We start from the raw sequence: 25061 nt of genomic DNA, 5'->3' as shown, positions 1-25061 counted from the left end.
AAAAATGCAATGATAAAAATATTTTAGCTGGTAATGAATATGTTCATTATATGATTTGTTTATCATTTATACAAATGATGACCATTCGAGTCACACACGTGAGCATTGTTATATCTGTGAATGAATTAAAGTCAAGTTGTATATATGAATGGTTGTGAGAGTGAGAGAAGAAAAAGAGTGAGCGAGAGTGCGAGAAAACCTAAGAAAGACCAAAAGAGGAAACTGCTCGTACATAATTTTTATTTTAAGTATGACTTTGTAATGGTGTTAATGGCTGTAGTTATTTATAATAATAATTACGATAATAATTAATTAATATTAAAAATAATCATAATTATTATAGTTAATATAAATGGGGGTATCTAATTAAAAGAAGAAAAAAAATGGGAGATAATGCTAAAATTTATTATAGTGATGTAACAATTTAGACATGTTTTTATTGTGAAAAAAATCCCCAAAACAAAATGCATGTAGGAAGTTGGCTTTTTAGGGGGAAACAAAAGAGAAAAAAAAACATTCAAATTGTTTATATAAATTCGTAATTTAATTTTTAGAATTAAATGAAAATATATATTAAAATTAACTGCTATTGTAAGTAGTTCTAATTGTTTGTTTCATTATAAGATAGTATTTCTGAATTGCGTGATTGAAAAGAAGACTTAATTAAATTTGTATATCTATCTTAAAGCGCGCAGGACGCGCCAGATGAATCGATAGTTTGGATTATCCGCAATATTTGGATTAAATAAAATAAATATTAGGGTTTTTGATTAAAAGAGAATTGTCAATAGCTTTATCAATTGTTAGTCTCTTTAGTCTCCCCCAACAAATTAAAAGTTGTTCAAGTTGATTGTAATTATATTTTAGGTAGTTTTTTATAGATCAAACTTTTGTTTATTCAGAAAATATACCAATAAATGATCAGTCTTGTTTCTTATTTAGACATTTACGATCAATGCAAGTTAAATTTGAATGTCAAAGAGACATTAATTCAAGCATAATTAACATCTTAAAAAAAAAAGTCTCTCGTGGTTTTAGAGACTTTCATTTATCTTTTAAGTGATCATACGCATCTGGAATGTGTTTAAATTTTTGTAATAAATTGTATGTAACGATTTTATGAACAAAGGAGCTTTAATATATCATTTAAAAAATAGTTTTTAACTTATTTATGACCTTAACATCTTTTTAACTAAACTAAAGTGTCTGTAAAATAATTTTAGCAAATATCTTGAATCTTTTGATAAAAAATTAAACAAATTATTGCTTCTATTAACATAAATTTAAAAATAAAGTTAAATTTTTTGATAATAATTTTGTTACAGGATATAATCAAGGTCGTTATGTAACAAATGATGAGAAAAATATGGTTTAAAAGAAATAAAATAATGATATAAAATATAATGAATATAACAGTTGAACACACATGCACCAATCGTTGACTAAAATATTGTGTAATGACTCCGGAAATAAGATCTGTAGATTTTTCATGATAAATGTCACAGAAAAACAATCCATGTTTTTTTTCTATTTTATTATCACCATGTTTGTACGTAGTATACTGATTAATTGTTAATAAGTTCTTGAATTTATTATTTAGACACACTCTGAACTCATTGATAATTATAAATTGTTATTTTATAAGTATCTTTTGCATAGAATGGCTATGCACTTGGATACTAATTTGACGGTTGACCCGGAAGACTTGCTTCAATAACTGACGTAAATGCAGACACTAAGAAACCTGCTTCTGTTTATTTTTGGAGTTTACTCCACCATCATTTGTGCTCAAAGTCTACAGTTGACATCAAGAATATTGATCATTCCTTAATTTATTATTTTGATGGATAATATTAAATTCTGTCAATGAGTTTAATATTTTCAATGAATAATCATGTCTCAGTGGATTATTCAAGTTTCTTCTTTGTTATCAAATTTCTTTTTTTTTTATTCCATTATTTACATAAAAATATCTATAAATTTCGTGTCATTAGATAACAAAATTTATGTGACGAATGTCTTAAAGACCTGTTAAAATGTGGTTTACCTCACATTATTTACAAAATATAGCATTTGTCATTCAACAAAAAATTATTTTAATATTTTTCTGCAGCACTTGACATTGTACTTTGCCTAACACTCTATTCGACCGGTTTTACAATCAATATTTATTGGTAAATAAAAACTAACTCTCTCAGTGTAGGAGTGACTGATGAATAATTATAATTTATGTCAATAATATGTTTCTAAATACTACAAGTTTTCTATGAATTTTATCTTACATCTATCACTAATTATTATTTCAAGTGTAAATTGATTATGAAGAGAATTTACTACTAATTATTCGATGTAACTTTTTTGATTCATAAATTAAATCGTATTTTTATACTTGTTGAATTATTGACGTATATATCAATAAGTTCAGAAAATAAGCATTTATAAATACTTATTATATTTAATTTTTTTTTGAAATGAAACTCTTTATTTTTGTTTTGATAAATGATCAAGAAAGAAATTACAACGTTAATTATCTGATAGAGACTATTATGATAATCATTACATAATTCATTCTATTAAAGTTTAATTTTTTTGTCGTCAAACGAAAAATTACTGATATTTTTGTTCGAAGTACTTACTGTATTTACGTTATTTTAGACGTTCATTTTCATTAAATAAACTGTAATTGACCAAATAACTCAACATCATTATTATTGATGACTTACAAGATTACTTTAAAATGTCATGTAATTTTTTATGTTCATAATCCAATATCAATAGTTGAATTATTATAATTTGAGTACTCATTTGCTTTCATAAAGAAAATCATGTCTTAAATAATTCTATCGTTGAAGTTTTTTTTTATTTTTTCATCCAAATAGTTTTTAAAAATCCTAAAATAATATAATATTTAGATGGCAGTCTTTAATTGCTTATTTTTAATATCAAAAATATATTATTGATAATATTAGAAAACAGTTGACATTGAAAATTAAAAAAAAAAACAATTGAATTAAACATTTATTCTAATCAATAAAGTCCAAGAGTTGAAAAATTTATGAATAGTCAATGAATTAATTAATAAAAACTTCACTACTAGTTTTACTAATTAATCAAAGCAAATAATTTGCAAAGATTTTTAAACAATCTTATAGAATATATTTAAATAATGTAAAATAATTATACATTTACAACCTTACTGATAATAAATCTAAATTATTTATTGCTTTCTTTATTCTCCTTGCCCCATTCTTCAGAAACGTATTTTAAAAGATCAGTTAATCCATCAAATTCAGTTCTACTTTGTGGTGGATCATTTCTAGGAATCCGAGGTAAAATGGATCCCATTTTTTCTCTAAATTCTTTGAAATTAGTCGCTCCAGATAATTTCCAAATTCCATAACATATAAGACCACAACCAGTAAATGCATAAAGTGTGCCTCTTCTCAAGGCTCGAAGGGCTAAAGAAACTCCAGCTTCCTGAGTTCCTACACCAGCTACTCCTTCTTGAAAGAATTGTGGATCTCGTTTTCTTGCTGATGCTAGTGTCGTACCAAACCCTATGATTGCCGATATTCCCGTAACTGTTCCAAGAAATATAAGACCTAAAAAAGATTTTTAATTAATTTCTGAGCACCAAGTAATGAATATTATTATTTATTGAGTCTGATAATTACAATCAATTACTCGTCAATTAATAAATTGAAAATGGATTTATAAAACATTCAGAAAAAGTACTGAGAGCCAATAGTTTTTTCTAAAAATTATAGTTAATAAAAAAATTTCACTTGTTGTTAACAAAAAGTAAGGTTAAAAATAAAAAAATGTATAATTTTATTGTGAAAATATTTACCAAGGCATAAGTTTTGACTTAAACTTACTATATAATTTATCAGGATTATTTGTTGACTTGTCAGCAAGTAATGACACATTATCTCTCTCATGTTTTAAATTAAAAGTTGGATTATTTACAAGAATGTTTTCTTCAGCCGCCATGTTACCATAAAACCTTTTTTTGATAACTCGATCAATTTTTTAGATAATCGCGCGAAAAATTGTTTCGCATTTTTGCACACCTAAGCGCTAGTAGTAATTTCTTTTGCTCGTTGGATAAACAATTTCAAACAAAAACGATTAAAAATTTACCTCCAATCAGCTGAGCATGACTGATCAATAAAACATACAGATATATATAAAAGATATTTTTAAAAAACATAGATACTGATTATAATTTAAATTAAAGCCACATTTATTTTTATTATGAAGTAAATTAATTTAATTTAGCTTACAGAAAATAGAGTTATCATTATTTACTAAGAATGGAAGGTTAGTATTAGTCGTTTGTGATTGTTTTTATATTTACATTATTAATTATTTATCAAATGTTTTATCGTCACTACTGAAGGCTTTCATTTATGGTTAATATTTAATAATATTAAGATGTTACAGAAAATGTTACAGAGCCACAGAAATATGATATTGAATTGCTAATCAAAGAGCTCAAAGAAGTAGTTGAGAATAAGGATGAGTCAGAGAGTAATCGTGATGAGCAAATAATTCAAAAATTAGATATTTTAGCTGATGCCGCTAAGGCATGTAAAGAAGGTAATTTATAATTTATTTTAATAGAAAAATAATAAATTATATTATCTGATACATCAATGGGGTATTGAAGTGGAATATTTTGTTCGTAGATGAAGTTCCGATTACCCTTGATAATGTGTTCCTCACTCTTCTAACTCATGACTCAAATGTCATCTTAGCAAAAACAGCCAAAACTATAGCAGAAATAGCACAAACTGATTTAGGTCGAGAAAAATGTACTCAGAGTAATTTAACTACGAAACTGATGGATTTATTGAAAGGCGATGACGTTAATATTCTTATTCAAACGTCTAGAGCACTTGGCAACATCTGTTACCAAAATGGTATGAATCATATTTATTTTCATACCAACTTGGAATAATTCGAATTATGGATTAACTACTTATTTTATCATTTATACCCGATTTATTTCACTATTTTTCATTTATTTTAGAGGATGGAAATAAGATGGTACAAGAACATAATGGTTTGAAATATATTTTAAAAGTATTATCTCGTGGAGTAAACCTCGGACATGCTGAAGGTGCCGAATTTTTGAGAATTGTCGCTGCTGGATTTTTATTAAACTATCTTGTTGATCAAGAAGCTTTACAGAACGAAGTAAATAATTATAATAGATTGTAAAATATAATTATTTTTTGAAGCAATTTTAACAAGTATCTTCTAGGCAATAGAACAAGGGGTAGTTTCACTTCTCTGTGATGTCTTAGAACTCGATGGACACGAAGCGAGTCAATCAGCAATGCATACTCTGCTAACATTAGAAATACTTAATGAAAGTGGAATTCATTTCCTAGATGAAAGACTTACAAGAGTATTAGTTAATATGCTAGGTAATGATACAGCATCTGAATTAGCAGCAATTTGTCTAGAAGTTCTTCATGGCCAAGCAGAAAATGGTATTATTTTACTACCAATAATTAAAAAAAGTTTCATGCTAATGTAATCATTTAATCAATTAAAAATATTTTTAAATTTTGCAGAAAGTTCAAAAATGTTATTAGCTAAATCGGGAATTTGTCAATTATTATTAAGGCTTCTAGAAAAACATGTAACAGAATGTGTCAATGAAGAGACTAGAACCGTACTAAAAGTAGCATGTAATTTAATTGTATTAATTATAACTGGAGGTAATATTAAAAGAAAATAATCAACCAATTAGTTGAATAGAAGCTTCTAAAAATATATATATCAATTGTTATGATATATTTTCAGATGAAAGTATGAAATATCTCTATGGAAAAGGTAAAGGAGCTGTTTATACCAAGCTTATAACATGGTTGAGAAGCAACTTTGATATTGATCTCCAAATCGCAGCAGTACTAGCCATGGGTAATTTTGCCCGAACTGATGCTCACTGTCAATTTATGATAGACCAAGGTGTTCACCAAAAATTATTTCAACTCTTGAGAGAAAATAGCGGCAGCGATGGTGATATTCGTTTCCAGCATGCTCTACTGAGTGCAATCCGCAATCTTGTAATTCCAATAAGAAACAAGCCAATCATGCTAGCTGAAGGTCTCATTGATGTTGTCTATCCTATGTTAAATATTCCAACATTTCCAGTAGTCTTCAAACTGTTGGGAACATTGAGAATAGTCATAGACAAACAACAACATGCGGCAATTGCTTTAGGAAAGAAGGACGATTTAATTACGAAAACTATTGAATGGTGTAAAACAGAAGACCATCCTGGTGTTCAAGGAGAAGCTAATAGATTGATTGCCTGGTTGGTTATTCATAGTAAAAATGCAGACGTTGTTTATTCTATAATTAATCATGGTGCTATTAAATACCTCGTAAAAATGATAAATGGATCTCATTCTCTTATGCAGAATGAAGCTCTTTTAAGTTTAGTCATTATAACATCTACTGCTCTCGGTAAATGTGAAAAGGATCTTATTGATGCTAATATTGGAGAGGCTTTAAGAAAATTTTTCGAAGATAAGGTTCCAATGATAGAAGCTCCAATGTTAGAAAATGCAATTACTCTCATTTTAACTATAATTCAATCAGGTGAGAATTATTTTTATTAAATATTTAAAAACTATTTACATAATATTATTATTTATTGATTGTAGATGATGTCAAAAAACATATAAAACAATCAAATTTACTCCAAGTCGTGGATGGTCCAAAGATGTCAAACAAATCGAATAGTATGCTTGAGAATAAAATAAAAAAAATGATTAATCAACTTATGGACTGAATGAAATATTTAAGCAGACTGATTATAAAATAACAAGAGATTCTGTCACAAGAAAAATAAAATTTAAATTCCTATTTTTACTACCTTAAAGTTTATCAAAAGAAAAAAAACAAACAAACGCAACAAACCAAAAGATGTATTACTTTATATTTTTGAGGTATCTTAAAGATAATTTATTATTCAAGAAAGTAATAGAATTATGTCAATTTAAATATTTCACTAAAAATATATAAATATATACATATACATAAATAAGTAATCAAATTAAAATAAAGATTAAGCGCCATCTGAAAGTGGAATGTTCTAAAATAAAGTAAAAGAAGAAAAAAATGTTTATTTTTTAATTTAAATGTCTTACAAAATGTTCAAATCAACAGCTGTTTTTATAGATAAATGTTTTTTTTTTCATATAAGTATAAATAATTAATTACTTGAAATAATTGAAGCATCGTAAAAATTATAATTTGTGATAAAATATCATTTTTTTACTTTAATTTGAAATAATGATATAACTCAAGTTTACTTAAACTTCATGTTTTTATGACCTTTGATCTTTATTCAAACATATCAAAAACGCAACACTGTGATAAACTTTTTGTTCATTTGAAAAGAGGAATGGAAAAAAACTAATAACTAATTAGTGATTTTAATAATCAAATCATTTTATAGTCAAATATTAAAATGAGCTTTTTAACAAGAGCTAATGGATTGATTGACGATAGTGTTGAAGTACCTTTGGAAACTACTCCAATAAGACTTCGTTCGAATCCTGGAGGTATGAGAATATCTAAATTATTTATTTTATCAATTAATTTTATAATAAAAATTAATTTTGTTTTAAAATTGAGACAAGGAATCAGCAAAATAAATTCATCAGTAAAGTGTTGTCAGTTAAAGGTTACTTTACCAACCAACTGATCAAAGCTTTCTAAATCAGTGATAATTGGCTCATTTAAAAATATTATTATTTAATTTACCAACCTGTTCTAGGAACCAACACTATTGGAACTATTTTTTTAATCATCAATGCAACCCTTGGAGCTGGACTACTCAACTTTCCTCTAGCCTTTGATCAATCTGGAGGAGTAGCATCAGCAATAATAGTGCAATTGATCTTTTTGGTGTTCATTGTTGCTGCTCTAGTCGCCCTAGCAAATGCCAGTGACATTACGAAGACGTCATCAATGCCAGATACCCTAAGTGGTTTATGGGGACCAAAAGCTTTACTAATCTGTGGGATATGTGTTACCATCTACAGCTTTGGATGCTGTTTGACCTTTATCATCGTTATTGGAGACCAATTTGAAAGGGTTTTAGCTACTTACTATGGAATGGATTATTGTCATAATTGGTAATAATCATCTAAATACAATTATTCAACAGAATTAATTATTTACCAATTCATGAGTATTTTGTTGTTTGATATTTTCTAGGTTTTTATCAAGAACATTTATTACAAGCATCATGTGTACTGTTTTTATTCTACCTCTGAGCTTCTTCAAAAGACTAGATTTACTAAGCTATGTGAGCTCTATTGGTTGTGTCACTATTTTGTATGTAGTTTGGGTAATAATTTATGAGAGTATTAGTGATCCTAATTATCCAAAACCAACTCAGGAGTGGCCAGAAGGTGTAAACCAGGCTTTTCAAATAATTCCACTCATTTGTTTTGCTTATCAGGTACAATTATTTTGATAATCTTAAATCTATTGAATAAATAGTTACTAAACATAGATATTTTTAATTATAAATTTATATTTTTCCTATCATTTTTAACTTTAATTGTTTCAATCATTCATCATTATAAAATTATTATTTATAATTTAATGCCCATCTTTTAAATCACAATTTTTCACTCATCTTAAAATCATTGAGAATAATAATTATATATAAATAAAATTCATAAATAACTTTGTTAAATAATTTCAAAAAATAAACAAATTGTTTTTTAAATAAAAGAAATTAATTTGTTGAAAAATCAATAATGTTTAAATATTGAAAGAAAACATTAATTTATATAGAAAAAAAAGAAACATATACAATCTTTAATACTCAAATATTACATTCAAATATCACCAATAATTTTCTGTCTTTGTTCTCTTCCAGAGCCATATGACATCAATTCCAACTTACGCATGTATGAAAGATCGTAACATATGGAAATTCACCTGGTGTGCAATAATTAGTATGGCTGTATGTTTCTTATGCTATACAATTGTTGGGATTTTCGGATACAACAGCTTTGGTATGGGTCATGTACCAAGTGATATTCTTCAAGGATACTCGGATAAAAGTGTTTCCCTAGCGATTGCAATAATTGCTATAGCAGTGAAGAACTTTACAACGTATCCAATTGTTTTGTTCTGTGGCCGGAATTCACTGCTGGGTCTTTTTCATGCAGATGTAGAGCACAATGCCACTATTCGAGCTGCTGTAACTCTTCTTTGGTTTATTTTATCACTTGTCATTGCCATTGTTGTCTCAGATATATCACCAGTTATAAATTTAATGGGAACACTCTCAGCTGCATTTATATTTGTTTTTCCTGGACTTTGTTTATTACAAAGTGTTCTTGTTAAAGATCCACCATTATATTTGAATAAAAATCGATTTCTTATTTTTGCTGCTATTGTAATGACTGCGTTAGGTGGATTTGTGTGTGGACTAGTGTTTGTTCAGTCAGCTGAAGTTTTTTTCAACGTTCCAACAGAGAAAAAACATGTTACAGTGCTGAGGATAGGTTTTGGATCGAGTTTATGTGTTTGAAAATAAAAAAAATATATTTGTTTGATGAATTATTGCAAAAGTTTTGACAATGCTGATTTCAATTAAATTTAAACGATAAATAGATCTCCAAAGACTTTTGCAAAAAATTCATAAGAAAAGTGAATTTAAAAAATGAAAAAAAAAAGAAAAATAACAGTCTAGACTGAAAGAATGTGATTAAAAATTTCGTATTGTAAGCAGTTAATTATTAAGGATTAGCATAAATAAATTTTATATATTCATTTTTCATGGTATTTTCAATATTCTTACATTAAATATCACGATGTAGTTGAGGAACTAGATGGGATAAGACTAGTTGTAAAGTCGTGCAATATTGCACCTTCAAGATCATACACTTGAACAATAATAGACTTGCAGAAGAAACACTCGCGGTTATTCAGAAGATGTCTATCAATGCAAACACGACAGGATTGATGATTACAAGGCTTGAAAATTGCTGCTACAGAATAAGCGTAACAAATAGTACAAGTATCATCATCATCACTGATAATTCTGTTATCCGGCAGCAATGTACGTTTTTTATCCAGGTACGTTATCATTTCTCGAACACTTTTTATTTCCCTCTCACTAACGGCATCTTTGTAATTCTCCAAAGAAAATGGTTTAACATTTTTTATCTTTCCATTCTTTGTTGGACCTTCACCCAGCACAAAATGTAGTGAATTCATTTGAAAGCTTGGCTCTGTTAGTAAAATTCTTGTGACGTTTGGAACTAAATCGACAGATTTAGTGGCATTCTCCATATCTTCTTTCAAAAGAGCCAATAAAATTCCAACAACTGCTGTGAGAATTGGAAAATGATCAACCGCGTCTAAATCTGGGATGTCTAAAAGCACCACATGTTGAAAGCAACTAGTTTGAGAACTAATTCGGTTCAATATTTGACACAATAATTGACAAAGTCTTGAAAGAAGATTTCCACTAGATATTTGTTGAGGATTATTAAAAATACTTGGAGCCACAGTGGTGATCATTTCAACAACTCTGAGCAAAGATATAGCTAAATCAAAGCAAGTTGCACAAACTTTCAGTTGTCGTGACTCAATAAATACTCTCTCCGGTCTTGAAGACACATTATAGATCTCCTGTACCATTCCAATAAATTCAGAAAATGCCCAGTTCATTTGATTAAGCAATGAATTGAGAAACTGCAAAGTAGTTCGTGGATGTGCTAGGAGTAATTCTTTCACGTGCATTTGATAAATTGTTGATGGACAAGGTTTAATAGGTTGTGAAATTGACTCTTGTTGAAGCATCTTAGGGCCAACTTTCTTCGATAAATGAGGACTTTTATCATATCTAAAGGCAAAGCCATTTCCTTGCCAGAATCTTACCAGAACCCAATTAGACTGAGCCCAGGCGCGGTTCTCGTAAGGACGTAAAATATTCCTTACAAGTTGAAGTCTTGACTCTTTAGGTATTTGTTCAAGAGCTTGAAGAGTCAATGAATTAGAGGTAAATCCAGCTATAGTTAGAATTAAAGTATCTTTGGCGATTGCATGGACAATTCTAGCATCTAGAAAATGATCACAAAGGAATTGAGCAATTTCTTTAAGCATATCTTGGTAACCAAGTATCTTTTGAATAGGTACTGTTGGATGTAAATGATTTTTAAGTCCACTACATAAATCTGCTAGAGCTTCCAAATAAAAATAGGGAACAAAACGAAACATATTCCCCTCTTCACTAGCCTTTCTAAGTGTTAAAATAACAACTTTCAGAAGCCAAGCTAATTGAGCTTGTTTCTCTTCAGAATAAACAGCTGCTCTTACCCAAGCCATGTGTCGAGCTTGTTCAGAGAGTTTTGAATTAAAAACTTCCATCGTTCTAATCAATTCTTCCTGTATAGAATCTGTGTTTGAATCTTTATCTTTTACTTTTTTAACGACTTCTAATCGTGCTTTGACATCAGACATTGCTGATATATACTCCGACATGCTGTCTCTTAAATTAGCTACTTTAGCTATTTGTTTTTTCGCAGCAGCATGATAGAATAAAATAATACCATCCAAGAGTTCTAAAAGAGATAAAACAGAGTCTGCAGTACCAAGGCGAATGGGAATCTTATCTTCTTGTAAGTAAGAAGAGTATCCGAAGACTAGCGGTGATAGAGGAGTAGTAGGATTAGTATTAAGCATTCTCGTTGATGTTGGTATCAGCATGGGAAGTTCATTCATATGACCCGGACCACCCATGAATGTACTCGTTGACTCTTGAGTCTGGTTCATAGCTAGAATTACTTCATGATTAGATCCCAGTTTATAAATTAATTCATTCTTGTAAGTTTTATTGAGGTAAGATAACACTCCTCCTAGTCTATCAATTCCATTGTAATTAATTGAAGCATCATAAAACAGTTTGCAAGGAATGTGGATTGGTTTCGTACCAACTTCAGCATCCCATAAAATACGAAATGCCACTAGAAGTCGATGAAAACAGCAAACAGTTATTTGTAAAGGTGTGCGATTGGATAATAAATTTTCTTGAACAAATCTTCGGAATTTTTTTAAAAATATAGACCTTGAAGATGGCTTTTTTGATGTTCCATCAGCATTATTTAACAATGTAATTAATAAATCTACTTGTAGAGTTTCAATTTCTGATATAGCAGCTTTAATTCGTTCACATGATTTTATATAACTATCCCGATTAACTTCAACTGATGAATCTATCGGATTTGTTTCCCACCATGTTTTTTGAATTATTTCAGCAAGGCCTCCTTCATCTAAAGGTTTAACATGAATAAAATTAGCAAAACGTACTCTGTCGAACAGAATATTTTGAAGCAAATATTGACGTGTAGTTGAATGTCGACAGAGATTGGTTAAAATGATCAAACTTTTGCATTGATCTGGATACTCTAGTAACAAAGAGACATGTCTAAAAGCTGATAATAGGTAAACAACAGTATTTTCAAGGCATATTTTCATTTCGTGGTCTTCTAAAAAGGTCCATAATATATCTAAGAAAATATTAACTTTTGTGTTTATATCTTTTGACGAATTTTCGATGAGTCTTTGAAAAAACGGGAGGAAAACAGCTTCCACCACATAAGGAACTACAAGCAATGGTGCTAGTTCACTCATAATTAATCTGACAATACACATCAGGTACGTACGAGCATTCATTGACTTTTCTGCTACTATAAAGCCATAATCAGAGCTCTCTAATAAATTTATTACATTTTCTAGCCATTTAAAGAGAATATTTGCCTTTGAAACTCGACCTCTAGGTGTTAACTGTAGAGTTTGATATCCTTCAATTGGATATCGTAAAGGAGTGGCTCCGAAATTGGCTGTTAGGTTTTCTGTAAAGGCTAAACTCACCGTTGGGAAGTAGGCGATACCAGTTCCAACTGTTATGTTCTCAAATGCTCTTCCCAAGTGTCTTCCATTACGATAGAAGTCAATAGTACCATTATCCATGTCCAAAGCACATCCAATTATATCACCGGACAGCCAAGGTTCTCCATATTTATTAGTAGACACGTTCCACTTTCTTACACGATTTCCATCATAGGAATACGAGTTAACTGTGTCACCTACTCCACATTCTTGACTGAATTTGCACTGAAGGGTACCCCAACCAACTTGCATCACACCTTTCGAGCCTAATTGAAGCTCGTACATCCATTTGCCACCGTAAAGACATGTGTTTGCTCTTAAAGTACTAAAATTGCTCTGGGAATTGACACTAAGGCGATCTGGTGATACTATTGTGAGTCCATGGTGCGATAAAATATCAAAATGGACTATTTTAGGTCCTAATCGTCCAGGACGTGTATCTTCTAGCTCTTCAGATTTGGATATTTCTTGAAGGGTTGAAGAGATGACTTCTTTGACAACGTTCAAGCTTTGCAGTATTCTAAATTTTAATAAAAATTGAATTTTTATTCGATGAGTGAATAAATTATTATCGAATTAATATTAATGAATATTAATGACAGGTGATGAAATAATATTAAATATTGATTACCTTGAATGCCCATCTGATTTTGTACTTGATGGAATATTGAATTCAATGTTAGTTTCAGAGCCAAAAATATTTGTCAAAATATATTCAACCTCCATTTCTACATTTCACAAGTCATTTCATTCTATTGATTAGATTTATACCTAAAAAATTTAATTCACAGTATCATCAATGAGACTTACTTAATACAAGATAAGTAGATAAAATATTCATAAGCTTCAAAGTAGAGAATTTTTTTTTTAAATTACATTGCATATATAAATGTCACAGTTTAATTTATGTTTATTCATAATGAATAAAAAATTCTTTTCTATATATTTAATAAAATTCATTAGAATATTGATGAATAACATTTAACAATAATTACGAATAATTTTATTTTTACGTATACTTTTGAGAAATATTTTACATAACCTCAAATGACATAACTAAAATTGTGTACCAAAATGTTTTGGCGCTACATTCGATCAAGCATTGTATACAATAAACACAGTTTCTATTTTATTTATCCAACGTTATAATTTGTTTATTAATTATCTAATTATTTATAATACTTTTTACTTTGTTTAACCTATAATTTACTCAATTAATTCTTTATAATTCAACAAATTCCAAACAAAGAAAAAAACAGATCATCATATTTTTTAACTAATTTTGACTTTAAAAATAATTAAAGAAATAAATTAATTATGATAAATAATTGAAAATCAATTATATATTTAAATAAGTACATATTTATTTTTATGAATTTCTTCTATGCTATTCTTGAAAATAACAAAATGTTTATATTAAAGTGCATGGTAGAGGGTTACTGAATAACAATAAAATATACAGTCTTGATATAGATGTATTTCGTTATTTATTATCATCAACATTATTATTCTTCATTAATTAAAACATAGTCGTTCATCAAAAAGCCCACTTGAATTCATTGTTCATAAAAATCACACATTAAATCATACACTCGAATCATCATACAACTGTAAAATGATAATCGACAATTAATTAGACAGATATTATAATTCGTTCATTACATATAATTATATTGAAAGTAGAAAAGTTTTATACAAATAGAAACCTTGATAATCATTTAATTGATTAATAATGAATAAATCTTAAAATTAAACTTAAAAATGAATTTTAGAGCGTTTCATCATATTTAGGTATATATCGTACAATATTAATTAATTAATTATTTAATTAATATTTATTGGGGAATAAGCGGCAGGGTTTTTTTACGCTTTGGTTTCTCGTCATTATTATTATTTTTGTTTTTTTTTTTCCTCTAAAATTATCTTTCACTCATTGATTTTCTATTTCTTTTTTATCAATATTGTTATTGCGGTGGGTTTAAAATACAACCTTATTGATAGGCAATGGTTTATATAAGACCTATAGAAGTATAATATGTCGCATTTTTTTATATTCAAGATAAATAATGTATTATAAATCACTATATGGACCGTTTGCGACTCAAGTAATGCGGAATATTCAGTAAAATGTATCGAAGAAATATTCTCCAAGAATATATAGGTTTACATTTGTTTCATTATCTATTATTTTCTCTCCGATTCTCAGTGAGTATGAATATGAATAAAATGTATATGAGATGTATTTTTATTAATGATTTACGATTTATGGATAATGATAGATGAATTTGTTTATCTTAATGTTAATATGACTTATATGAATTTATAAATCGTTGTAAAGAATTCATCAAGAATATTATCATTAATAGCTACATATTGTGTAATATGACAAGTGTATATATTCCTTCTTCCCTCTTGGAATTTTATCTAAAAACAGGGAAAAAGCTAAAAACTAGTACGACTTTGCCAAATGGCTATCACCCAGTCTCGATGAGATGTCACAATTGTAACTGTACATTCATCAGTTTATAATTAATGAATATATCGAACATCGGCTGGTCGTATACATCAGAAAATAATTCAAATAATAATTATTATCATTATTGGGTTGACGTTTCATCACTTTTTAAAATAATTCTTTTATCGATAAATATTCAACATAAACCTTGTAGTAATTTCATTTCATTCATTTTTCAATTAAAATCATTCATTAAAATATTTTTTTACAATTTCTGCATCAACCCAATGATTACAGGATTAGATTATTTATAACGATAATTAATAATGAATATTATTAATGAGATACATTTGTTTTTTAATGAGATACTGTAACTTTTTCTACCATCTATAATGGGCACCATTTAAATATAAATTTAATTCTTAGAGTAATATCAACTATTAATATGAAAACAACATCACGAAAATGATTGAAATTCGTGAGAATTAACACAGAAAGTTATTATTTTCTAATAATTATTATTATATATATATGTATACTGATAACGAAAGATTTAAAATTGATTAAATAAAAAATAAAATTTCGATTATGTCAATTATTTTAAAATTTATGAAATATTAATTAATGTTTCTAATGATATTTGAATACAGTTCGATGTAGATCAATAAACATACATCAGGATTTTATTTCCTGTATCTATTTTAGTATTTATTCTTCTTAGTATATTTACTTATTTTTATTCTTATTTCTCTGCGTCATTCAGTGCGATACGACTAGAAAAATTGTTTGTGGATCATTTGGTAAAAAAATAATACAACTGCGGAGTGTATTTTCTTATGGTAAAAAATAAACTCATACTATGCTGAGGGAAAAATTAGAACCTCATGAAAGGTTATATTTATTATTTCAATGTATCTTTAAAATAGTCTTTTAAAAATTATTTGACTTCTAGTATTAAATTAAATTAAATTTATTTATTAAAAAAAAATGATGACAGCCAACAACTTTTTGGATGATGTAATAAAATGTTTTACTTAAAATATTTTTTTTTAATTTTTGGTTTTAATTAATATTTTCCCCTCAGCACAGAGGAAAAAAAATACATTTGTATTATTTCCCTGCGTTATTTTCTTGTATTATTATCGTTATAATTTGTCTTTAGCATCCACTCTCAGTTCATCAGTAAAAAACCTCACTCTGGGCGGATTAGTCAATCGTTGATTAAACCGCATTAAAAAAATTCCTCATAAATTTTTAAAAATGGTCTGGTGTTTGTTTTTTTTTGTTTGTATTACTTCCATGTTTAAAAAATCTACGAAAATATGGCCACAACTAGTCATAATTAAACACACCCATTCATTCATTTTTTTTTTTTCAAATCAGTGTATAATTATATCAATCTTCATTATTCTTTCATCTTTTATTAGCATGATATATCGAACGAAAGCCGATAAATTCAATTCGCTTGCTCCGTACTCTGCACCTGCTGCTTCTCAATTTTCCTCGCGAGTTCTGGACTCATTTGAGGATGGGGGAAGGGGATGACGGGTTTGCGGAGAATCGTCGGCTTGACCTTAACCTGAGGTTTGAAGGAAGACACCTGTTGGCTACCGCCTGTGAGCCGCATGTCTGCAAACTTTGCGGCAATCATTGGGGTCGAGCGTGGTGGTAACGGTGAACGGAGCGGAACATTCTCAGATATTTCATTATTACTTGCTGACCTCACAATGTCCTTCGTCTCGACATGTTCGCAAGATTCTGCATCTGTTCCCACAAGGCTCTTAATTCTACTAGCATCCATTGAGTTATTGCTAGCATTGCTGGACTTGGTATTCTTCTTCAAGGTACACTGGTTTTGCTTAGCGAACCGTTCAGCTGCGGTGCTCATGTCTGGTGATTCTGGTCCATTACTTGGCGATCTCGCTGAATCACTTCTTACATGCAATAAATTTTCATCATCTGAGCTATTCAAACTACTTGAGGAAGCTGACTTTTTGCTTGCATCTTGAGCTGCTAAAGGCAAATCCATAACGAGATCAGGTGTATGCTTCTGCCTCATTTCACGGAACTCTTGAGAGGCGCGAATATTTTTCGATGTTGGTGGAACTATTGGTGGTAAATGAGTCTGAGAATTAGCTCTCTTCTGCCACAGTTCTCGATTAACAGAAAAGGTTATAGTTTCTTTATTGTTTTCATCTTTATTATCATTCACATGGTTTGATGGCTGTTGAGTATTTTCTGATTTCCATTGTTGCTGTTGCTTTTTGCTTAGTTGATTTGACTCTGAATTGTTAGCTAGTTGATCTTCAGTGTGATTTAGATCTGGATCGTCCAGTTGATCTTGATCACTTGTTGTAGACAGGGAGTCTAGAAAATCATTCACATTCTCACTCTCGTCGGATATATGCGTCGGTGCTTCCAAGGGATGTATTTTCTCGCTTCCTGGAGTCGGTTTCGCTGACGTCAATCCCTAGAAACCCAAATTAGGCCTCGTGAGTCATAGAAAAGTAGAATATTTAATGAGCTGTGTGAATTTATGTGTTATGACACTGAACATACATTAATATATTAATTATAGAAGAGCTTTTGATGATATGTTTATGGTCTTGGAAAGAGAAAAAAATTTAACACAGCTGAGAAATTTATGTTTTAAGCACAAATAACTACATTTTTTTTAAAAATAATTCATTATTAATACTTACATTTGCTAATTCATTATTAAATTTTTTTCTCAACATGAAAATAATTCGCAGGAAGCTGTGCTTAATTTTCAAAAAATTCTACAATTATCATGCTAAAACATAATTGACAATTTTAACTGAATTTTTCATGCTTTTTTAAACAAATATTTAACTTGATGAAAATTATCAATAGACTAATCATTTAATTAGAATTTTTTTTATCAGAGAATAAAAAATTATAATTAAATTTTAGTCTAAGTGATCTTATTTTTCATCAGATTATCATGAACAAACAGTAATTAGAAAAATAAGATGTTTGAATGGATAAAAAACTGTTCGCAAAACTGAATAGACTATTTAAAAATACACTACTGACTAATTTGAACAATTACATGTGATAATTATTATAAAGATGCTAGACAATAACAACAATAATTGACTGGATGAAATACCTATGGATATCTCTGAGGATACAGGTGTTGACGATGTTCAGGTGATTTACATAATTAATAATAAATATTTTTTTTGTTTTTAATAATTTAAAAAGGATTAATATGAATAAATGCGGAAGTGAGGGGAGTTGTTGGCGTAATGACGTGACTTTACTCACCTAAAGTCAAAGGACATCCGTTGGCTATGATCTTCTCGCTATTGGCATTCCCATTGGTACCGTCTAAGGATTCTGATTGTTCTACAGGACTCTAGGATTCACAAACCAACTGAACAGTCAATGCGCCACTCTCCCCTCCGTGAGTAATGACAATAAATCCAAATGTTAACGTTTACAGATTAAATAACAATGCAATTACAAACATTAACAATTGAATTAATTTTCACAAACATTATTAAATCATTACATTCAAGAATAACAATAATAATAATACTAGAAATGAATGAATTTGATTATAAGAAAAATTAATTAAATTTTTTTTAAAATTTTTTTTTAAACAAAACACGCACACAATAGCCACAAATAACACTGAGGTAGCAGTTTTGTCGAACAGTTTTTAGTTCCCGTAGAGTTTTCTGTCTTTTTAATCATGGAAACTTCGTGATAGAACTCGTCTGCACCAGCTAAATTTATGTGCTGACTAAACATAAATCTGGAAAAACATAGGAATAAAAAAAAAAAACACCCAACCAATGACAGTAAAGGGTTTTCCATGAGGGGCAAAATTACAATTTAAAGGCATTATTAAGAGTATGACAAGAGCATACAAGTATGAAAAACAAAGACATAAGACATGCAGAGCGTTAAATTTGACCGTAATTTTATATTTCTAGATTCATTTATTTACAAAAGTATCGTACAAATTGTTATACTGACTAAAATTAATAAGTTTAATTTTTTTTTTTATTCGTTTAAATTTAAAATAAATTAAATTAGATTTTAAATTCGACAAATCTATGTTCAATTACAGCTATAAAAATAATTTAAAACTATTATTGATCATTATTTAAAGCTTGGAATAAAATTATTCCAATTATTTCATTATAAAAATTTTCCTAATATTTATAATATATATATATATATACAACAATGAACATTTAATTAATTAATGATATCTAGTACAATTTAATTGTAAAAAAAACTATCTACTACCTTTTGAAAATTTTTCAACAAGGTAATTAATGTTGGAAATGTAAGTAAAAGCTTATGTAGGTCATTACATTTTGAGATATTAGATAGATAAATTTTAATCAATCCAACAGAGTCACTTTTTTCAATGAAACTCAGTTCAATGGCTGTAATTCAATATAGAATTGGCTGCAACACGACACGCCAAGTGTCATTATTGTCATCTAGAGAATTTTCGTTGGAAATATCAGTCTTATTTGTGTAGGTGTAAATAAAAGCGGTCAGTCTTATTTAGAGGCTGAACCGCTGGCATTGCAAACCACGCGTGTAATGGATAAAATTGAAGCAGTGCATAATTGTGCAATAATCGAATGCATTCTCAGTATGATCCAGCCACTAAATCGCGGCTTGAAGTTTTTTTTTAAATTTACTGCTTGCTAGCAACGAGTAACATGCACTTGCGGTTGGCATGGCGTGTGACTCGTAAACGAGAATGTTATGTCAATGAAACAAAAACAAAGACAAGAATGATTTAAAATGATATTGATCTGTGCTAAACGGTGGTTTCCAATACCTCTCGACTGATGATCGTTTGGGATGATGAAATGTAGGCGACATTCGTTGATGCTGGAGGTATTATCACGTTAGTGGTGATTACGTCTGAATGTTGAGATCCACCGGAAGATGTTGTTATCACATCCGATGCATTTACTGTTGGCCACGCATTTAGATTATTCATTGGTCCCATCAAAGGCGAATTGTTGCTTGACGGCACACTATCTGCTGAGCTTGATGCTCTTCGTCTCATTGACTCTTCGCTTGACGACTTTAATAGCTCTTTATCACGTTCTTCATCCCTAAACAGACATTGCATTATTTATTTAGCAAATAATCTATTATAACTGTTATAACATCATTCAATGATAATAGATATGATTCAGTCATCACTGATTTTATTTAATAAAAACTTTCATTAGAACAATTAATATTTGTTAAATAAATTATTTTGTTAGTGTTAAATGAATTATTTCTAAAAGATATTCATTCATGACTGTGTACATTAGTTGATGTGATTAATGCCTAGTAACAATTAATGTCTAAATGTCTGGAATGAGAAAATTGCATGTAACATGAAATTAATATTCAACTAACTGAAGCATATACTCACTTGATTTTGAGCATTATATATTTATCAGGAATCAAGCCTTCTCGTCCACCCACAGAACCACGCCACCAGTCATAACTAACTTGCATGTAAAGTGTCAGAGTGTCACCCTTCTTGAAACTTAGCTCTCTCTCAGATCTGGCATTAAAATCAAACTGTGCCGTTGCCTCTAGATTCTCCGATTCTGATGAATGAAAAAAAAAAAGAATATATATATATTAGAATCATCAATCAATTTCTTTTTCATCATACAGACACTACTTACCATCTTCAGATGGATACACTTCGGAATCCATGTCCTCTTGAACCTGATCTGTCGGTGAATCTCCAACGTCTCTGTGAAAGAAATTGATTTATGTAATCTAACGTCTTTCAAGTGTCAGTATATACCGTCAGAATTAATAAGATACATTTGCAATTTAGTAAAAAGTGTCTGATGGAATTTAAATAAAAACATTAATTAAATTCTTGGAATGAAATTAAATGAATTAATTAATTGGAAGTTATATCATTCATCACTTCTAATGTTTTTTTTTTTGGTGATTATTCGGAAGAAAGATTTTCTCTTATTAATTAAACATCAATTTTTTAAATCACCTAGATATCTTGAATGATGGATATACTTACGCATCATCAGGTTCTCTGCTAATGTATTTCTCATATTGAATTCCTCCGATATCATCAGGGAATATTTCCTCACAAAATGTGATGATATTCTTGATTAATTCATTCACTTGATTCTGATATTGTACTTGATCTTTATCTTCAGGAACTGGTACCAATGTTGGACCAAAACAAATAGCAAGATTATACGGATCCATCATATTTTCGTCTGAGAATTCTGAGAGATGATTCAGGAATGCAAATAAATAGCGCATCACTATAACTACTGGTCTTGGTAGACCTGAAATCAATTCTTTCATTTTCAGTACAAATTCCTGCTTTGACTCCAGCTGTGCCAATTCCATTAAGTGCTCAAAATAAATAGTTGGAAAAAGAGGTTCACGCAATTCTCTCAAGTACAACTTGAGAACTCCTGCCACGCTGTTAATATCTGATGCGTCTGTCACATCAGCAAGTGGATCTTCACCACGTTCAAACCACTCTCTGAAATTATTTATTTCAACTTGAGAGCCAGATACACGGAATATTCCCTGATGATGAAGTCCATATAAATTTATGACCCTGATGCAACTCTTCATAATTAATGGAATCTCTAAATTCGTACTCTCGAGGTATTCTTCCAATGAACCACCAAAAAGTTTGGGTTGACCGTTCATCTGAAGTCGTCCGATTCTTTTTCTGCGAGCTTGTTTTTGTTTGGAAGTGGTAATCGATGGATTTGGGCTACCATTGGATCCATCTTGTAGACATTGCCGTATATATTCTTGTTTTGCATCAAGTCGGGCAATTCTTGATGTTCCCAGGAGGTATTCTCTGAATTTCTACAGAAAAAAAATTTACCACAAATATCATAAAATGACTCGAATTTTTATTGAATAAAAGAGAAATATTTTAAATTATCAGGTAAAAAATAAAAATGGTTAAATTTAAAAATATACCGTTAGATAAAATTCTTCGGTTTCCTGTCTGTCAGCACGTAATTTGATCTGCAAGGTCTCAGGTGGCCTGGACGTCGGTACAGAATTTTCACCAAAGTATCGTGAACAGTCATAGTCTTTAGCTGTAAGCATTTCTAAAAGACTTGCTTCAGCAGTTTCAAGTGTTTTCCAAACCTCCTCGGATTCAGTCCTAAGTGATGTCACACGCTGTTGAAGCTGAACCAATCTTTGCTCCATTTCAGAGTGAAGTATCTTTTGAAGCTCAGGCTCAGGGGTTTCGTCTCCACGTTGACATTGGAATTCAAATTTTTTCGGAATCATAAAAGCAGTATGATGGGACTCTAGAAAACGTTGTTTGTCTGCTCGTGAGTCTAAGGATCCAATACAAGATGCCAGCTGTTCAGCGCTTGATTGTAACGACCGTTGTCTTCCCTCTTCAGCACTACAGTGCATTAACAACGCTCGAGCAATACAATTGTGAAATCCGAAGTCCATACACTGCAAATTGGATACGAAGTCATCATAAATATTTTTTTAAGCAAAAAAAACCGATGAATAATGTTGTTATTCGTAACACACTGTGCAATAAAGAAATTTTAGATTCATATTTTTGCTTGTTTTATTACATTCAACAATTCAAGTCTCATTTTATCAATGAATTAATCAAAATATTTGACATTATTATATTTTTTATGAATAAAGTTCATATTTTCTTGATCCAGGATAATAATCAACCTTAGACAATCCTTTCAAGCGAGAAAAAAAATTAAATATTCTATTGCAAAGTGTTATCAAATATCAATATAAATTACATATTACATAAACAAATCACAACCACTGAAAAATAATATCAGCTATCAAGTTTTGTCTCTATTTATTTAAAACTTACTGAATAGTTGAACTTACATCGATCAAATCAGACAGATCATCAACGAAATATTTGTGAATTGTTGTGTTTGACGCTTCTAAACACAATATATATTCGTTTCTAGCTTTCAGTGCTTTGAGTTTAGCCTCTGTGTACTTGCTCTTCCTCTGAAATAAGACATAGACATTTAAGTTTTAATCATGCTTCAACAAGCCAGCTGCTAACTTAATGAATTGCCCGTCCTGATAGCGTGCGATTACTAATTGACTCAGTTAATTTCACTGAGAGCTTTGCAATCTCTTCACCTATCATTTGACAGCTGTTTTACGCTCAATGCAAACATATTTTCCTATAACATGATATTACTTACAAGTAATGGACAGTAATCACGAGATATTTCAAAAATTAAACTTATATCCTGGTTTTTTTTTTTTCAAACTGATAATAGTCAACGAATCGCGAAGAGAATAACTGAGAATCGTGATAGATAAGGGAGAATGTTTATCAAAATATTTGTGTTAAGTTTTATCTGTTGGAGATGTTTAATTACAGTTTGACCATTTGAGTTATTTATTTAGAAAATATTTTTTTTTAAACATCACTGAGCAGAAGAAAGAAAAATTTGTATTAATTTTAATGATAAGATATATATTTAAAATTGGAATAATTGTGAAGAAATTTATTTATCTTTTTTTTTTTTCTACGGAAAAAGAAATAAGGTGAATGACTTGAGCTAGATTTTAATTTAACTTTTTTTAATAGAATATTAATGATAAAATTTTATTTTCTATTAAAAATTGTAAATTAAAAGTTTTATATTTGAATTTTATATCGACTTTTCTCATTAAATTTATTCTAAAAATATGAATATTTCAAGAAGAGTATTAATAACTTTAAAAATTACATTTTAATAGAACACTGAAAATAAGAGTTTTTAAAATATTTTTTTTTCACATTTAAAAAAATTTTTACATGTTAATATTTAATAATAGATGAACAGCCATTGAAAAAAATATTTCAAATAACTACCAGTCTTTGAAAAAATAAGTCATTCTGCAATTAGCATCTCAATTATTGTCTTATTTTTATTTATATAAATTATATGTATTTATTTAGATTAAATAGCTTGAATATATGCTGAAGAATAAAGAAATTGACTTTAATTTAGTAAATAATAAAGATAAATTCTATCAAAAATAGACATCATCATCAACATATCTGACATAAAGATTAGAGCAGTTAACCCACAAAAAAAACGATGTCCACTGATTAAAATGTATATTTCATGAAGCAATTATTCTTACTAATTTAACCCCATAAAAGTGTACCTAACTAATAAAAAATTCAACCAAAAAAAATTCCACATCTTGACCTATCTCCCTCTCTACTTTGGGACAGATTTCTTTCATGTCCTTGGAGCCATATAGCTTGAAGAAAAGTAAAACATTGTAAAGAGATACGAAGCATTAAAGTGCTCTTCATAACGAAGCATCTTATGTTGTGTTTCATCGCTCTAGGGGAGTGCGCGCGTGCGTTAATCATTCCTCCGGTCTCTTCATCTTCATCTCTTCAGACCACATGTCTCAGCATTAGCTTTAGCTCACTGGAGAACAAACCACAGTTGTTTATTTTTCACTGAATATTCGGTAGTAGAAAAAAAAGGCAGCTTAAATCTCTGGACGTCTGCTTAGTGGCTCATTATGATAAGAAAAAAAAGAGATAAAAATGAGTAGAGTCAGTTGAGGAGAAAAAAAAATTGTAAAAGAAATGTTTAAAATACGAGGCGCCTTTATGTAGAATTATATGTCA

The 25061-nt window shown here is 29.3% G+C and overlaps 5 protein-coding genes across 8 annotated transcripts in view; 2 read left to right on the top strand and 3 right to left on the bottom strand.

The window, feature by feature from the left end:
- Positions 1 to 3133: 3133 nt before the first annotated feature.
- Positions 3134 to 4108, bottom strand: LOC118067436 (transmembrane protein 242). The gene is made up of 2 exons (XM_035084146.1): positions 3879 to 4108; positions 3134 to 3602 (listed from the first exon to the last, which is right to left on the bottom strand). Exons 1-2 carry the CDS (start codon positions 3991 to 3993, stop codon positions 3214 to 3216), a joined length of 504 nt encoding a protein of 167 aa, XP_034940037.1. The 5' UTR covers positions 3994 to 4108; the 3' UTR covers positions 3134 to 3213.
- Positions 4109 to 4244: 136 nt separating this feature from the next.
- Positions 4245 to 6943, top strand: vimar (visceral mesodermal armadillo-repeats). 2 transcript variants are annotated; one of them, XM_035084145.1, is made up of 8 exons: positions 4245 to 4323; positions 4447 to 4602; positions 4692 to 4925; positions 5036 to 5202; positions 5270 to 5501; positions 5586 to 5732; positions 5818 to 6618; positions 6684 to 6943. In XM_035084145.1, exons 1-8 carry the CDS (start codon positions 4317 to 4319, stop codon positions 6809 to 6811), a joined length of 1872 nt encoding a protein of 623 aa, XP_034940036.1. In that variant the 5' UTR covers positions 4245 to 4316; the 3' UTR covers positions 6812 to 6943. The 2 variants fall into 2 exon arrangements, with proteins under 2 accessions (XP_034940036.1, XP_034940035.1); XM_035084144.1 differs by having other exon boundaries at positions 4438 to 4602.
- A 287-nt stretch (positions 6944 to 7230) lies between these two features.
- On the top strand, positions 7231 to 9602 carry LOC118067410 (putative sodium-coupled neutral amino acid transporter 7). The gene is made up of 4 exons (XM_035084112.1): positions 7231 to 7586; positions 7802 to 8162; positions 8245 to 8491; positions 8918 to 9602. The coding sequence occupies exons 1-4, from the start codon at positions 7493 to 7495 to the stop codon at positions 9575 to 9577; spliced, it is 1362 nt and encodes a 453-aa protein (XP_034940003.1). The 5' UTR covers positions 7231 to 7492; the 3' UTR covers positions 9578 to 9602.
- LOC118067409 (E3 ubiquitin-protein ligase RNF123-like) lies at positions 8805 to 13955 on the bottom strand. The gene is made up of 3 exons (XM_035084111.1): positions 13819 to 13955; positions 13574 to 13713; positions 8805 to 13462 (listed from the first exon to the last, which is right to left on the bottom strand). Exons 2-3 carry the CDS (start codon positions 13666 to 13668, stop codon positions 9856 to 9858), a joined length of 3702 nt encoding a protein of 1233 aa, XP_034940002.1. The 5' UTR covers positions 13669 to 13713; positions 13819 to 13955; the 3' UTR covers positions 8805 to 9855.
- A 1603-nt stretch (positions 13956 to 15558) lies between these two features.
- Positions 15559 to 25061, bottom strand: part of LOC118067394 (SLIT-ROBO Rho GTPase-activating protein 1-like) — a 47987-nt gene continuing 38484 nt past the window's right edge. For all 3 annotated transcript variants that reach the window (XM_035084077.1, XM_035084078.1, XM_035084079.1), the window contains exons 5-11: positions 23291 to 23419; positions 22385 to 22882; positions 21450 to 22267; positions 21088 to 21158; positions 20826 to 21006; positions 20232 to 20514; positions 15559 to 17867 (exon numbers count right to left, since the gene is read on the bottom strand). In XM_035084077.1, coding sequence (XP_034939968.1) covers positions 16854 to 17867; positions 20232 to 20514; positions 20826 to 21006; positions 21088 to 21158; positions 21450 to 22267; positions 22385 to 22882; positions 23291 to 23419 — 2994 coding nt within the window. In that variant the 3' untranslated portion in view covers positions 15559 to 16853. The remainder of the gene's footprint in view (positions 17868 to 20231; positions 20515 to 20825; positions 21007 to 21087; positions 21159 to 21449; positions 22268 to 22384; positions 22883 to 23290; positions 23420 to 25061) is intronic.

This window comes from Chelonus insularis, unplaced genomic scaffold (genome assembly GCF_013357705.1).
Source record: "Chelonus insularis isolate UGA/USDA-ARS -01 unplaced genomic scaffold, ASM1335770v1 contig_383_pilon, whole genome shotgun sequence".
NCBI classification, from domain to species: Eukaryota; Metazoa; Arthropoda; class Insecta; order Hymenoptera; family Braconidae; genus Chelonus; species Chelonus insularis.
The sequence above is the reverse complement of the archived record's forward strand: the minus strand, read 5'-3'. Positions and strand labels throughout refer to the sequence as shown.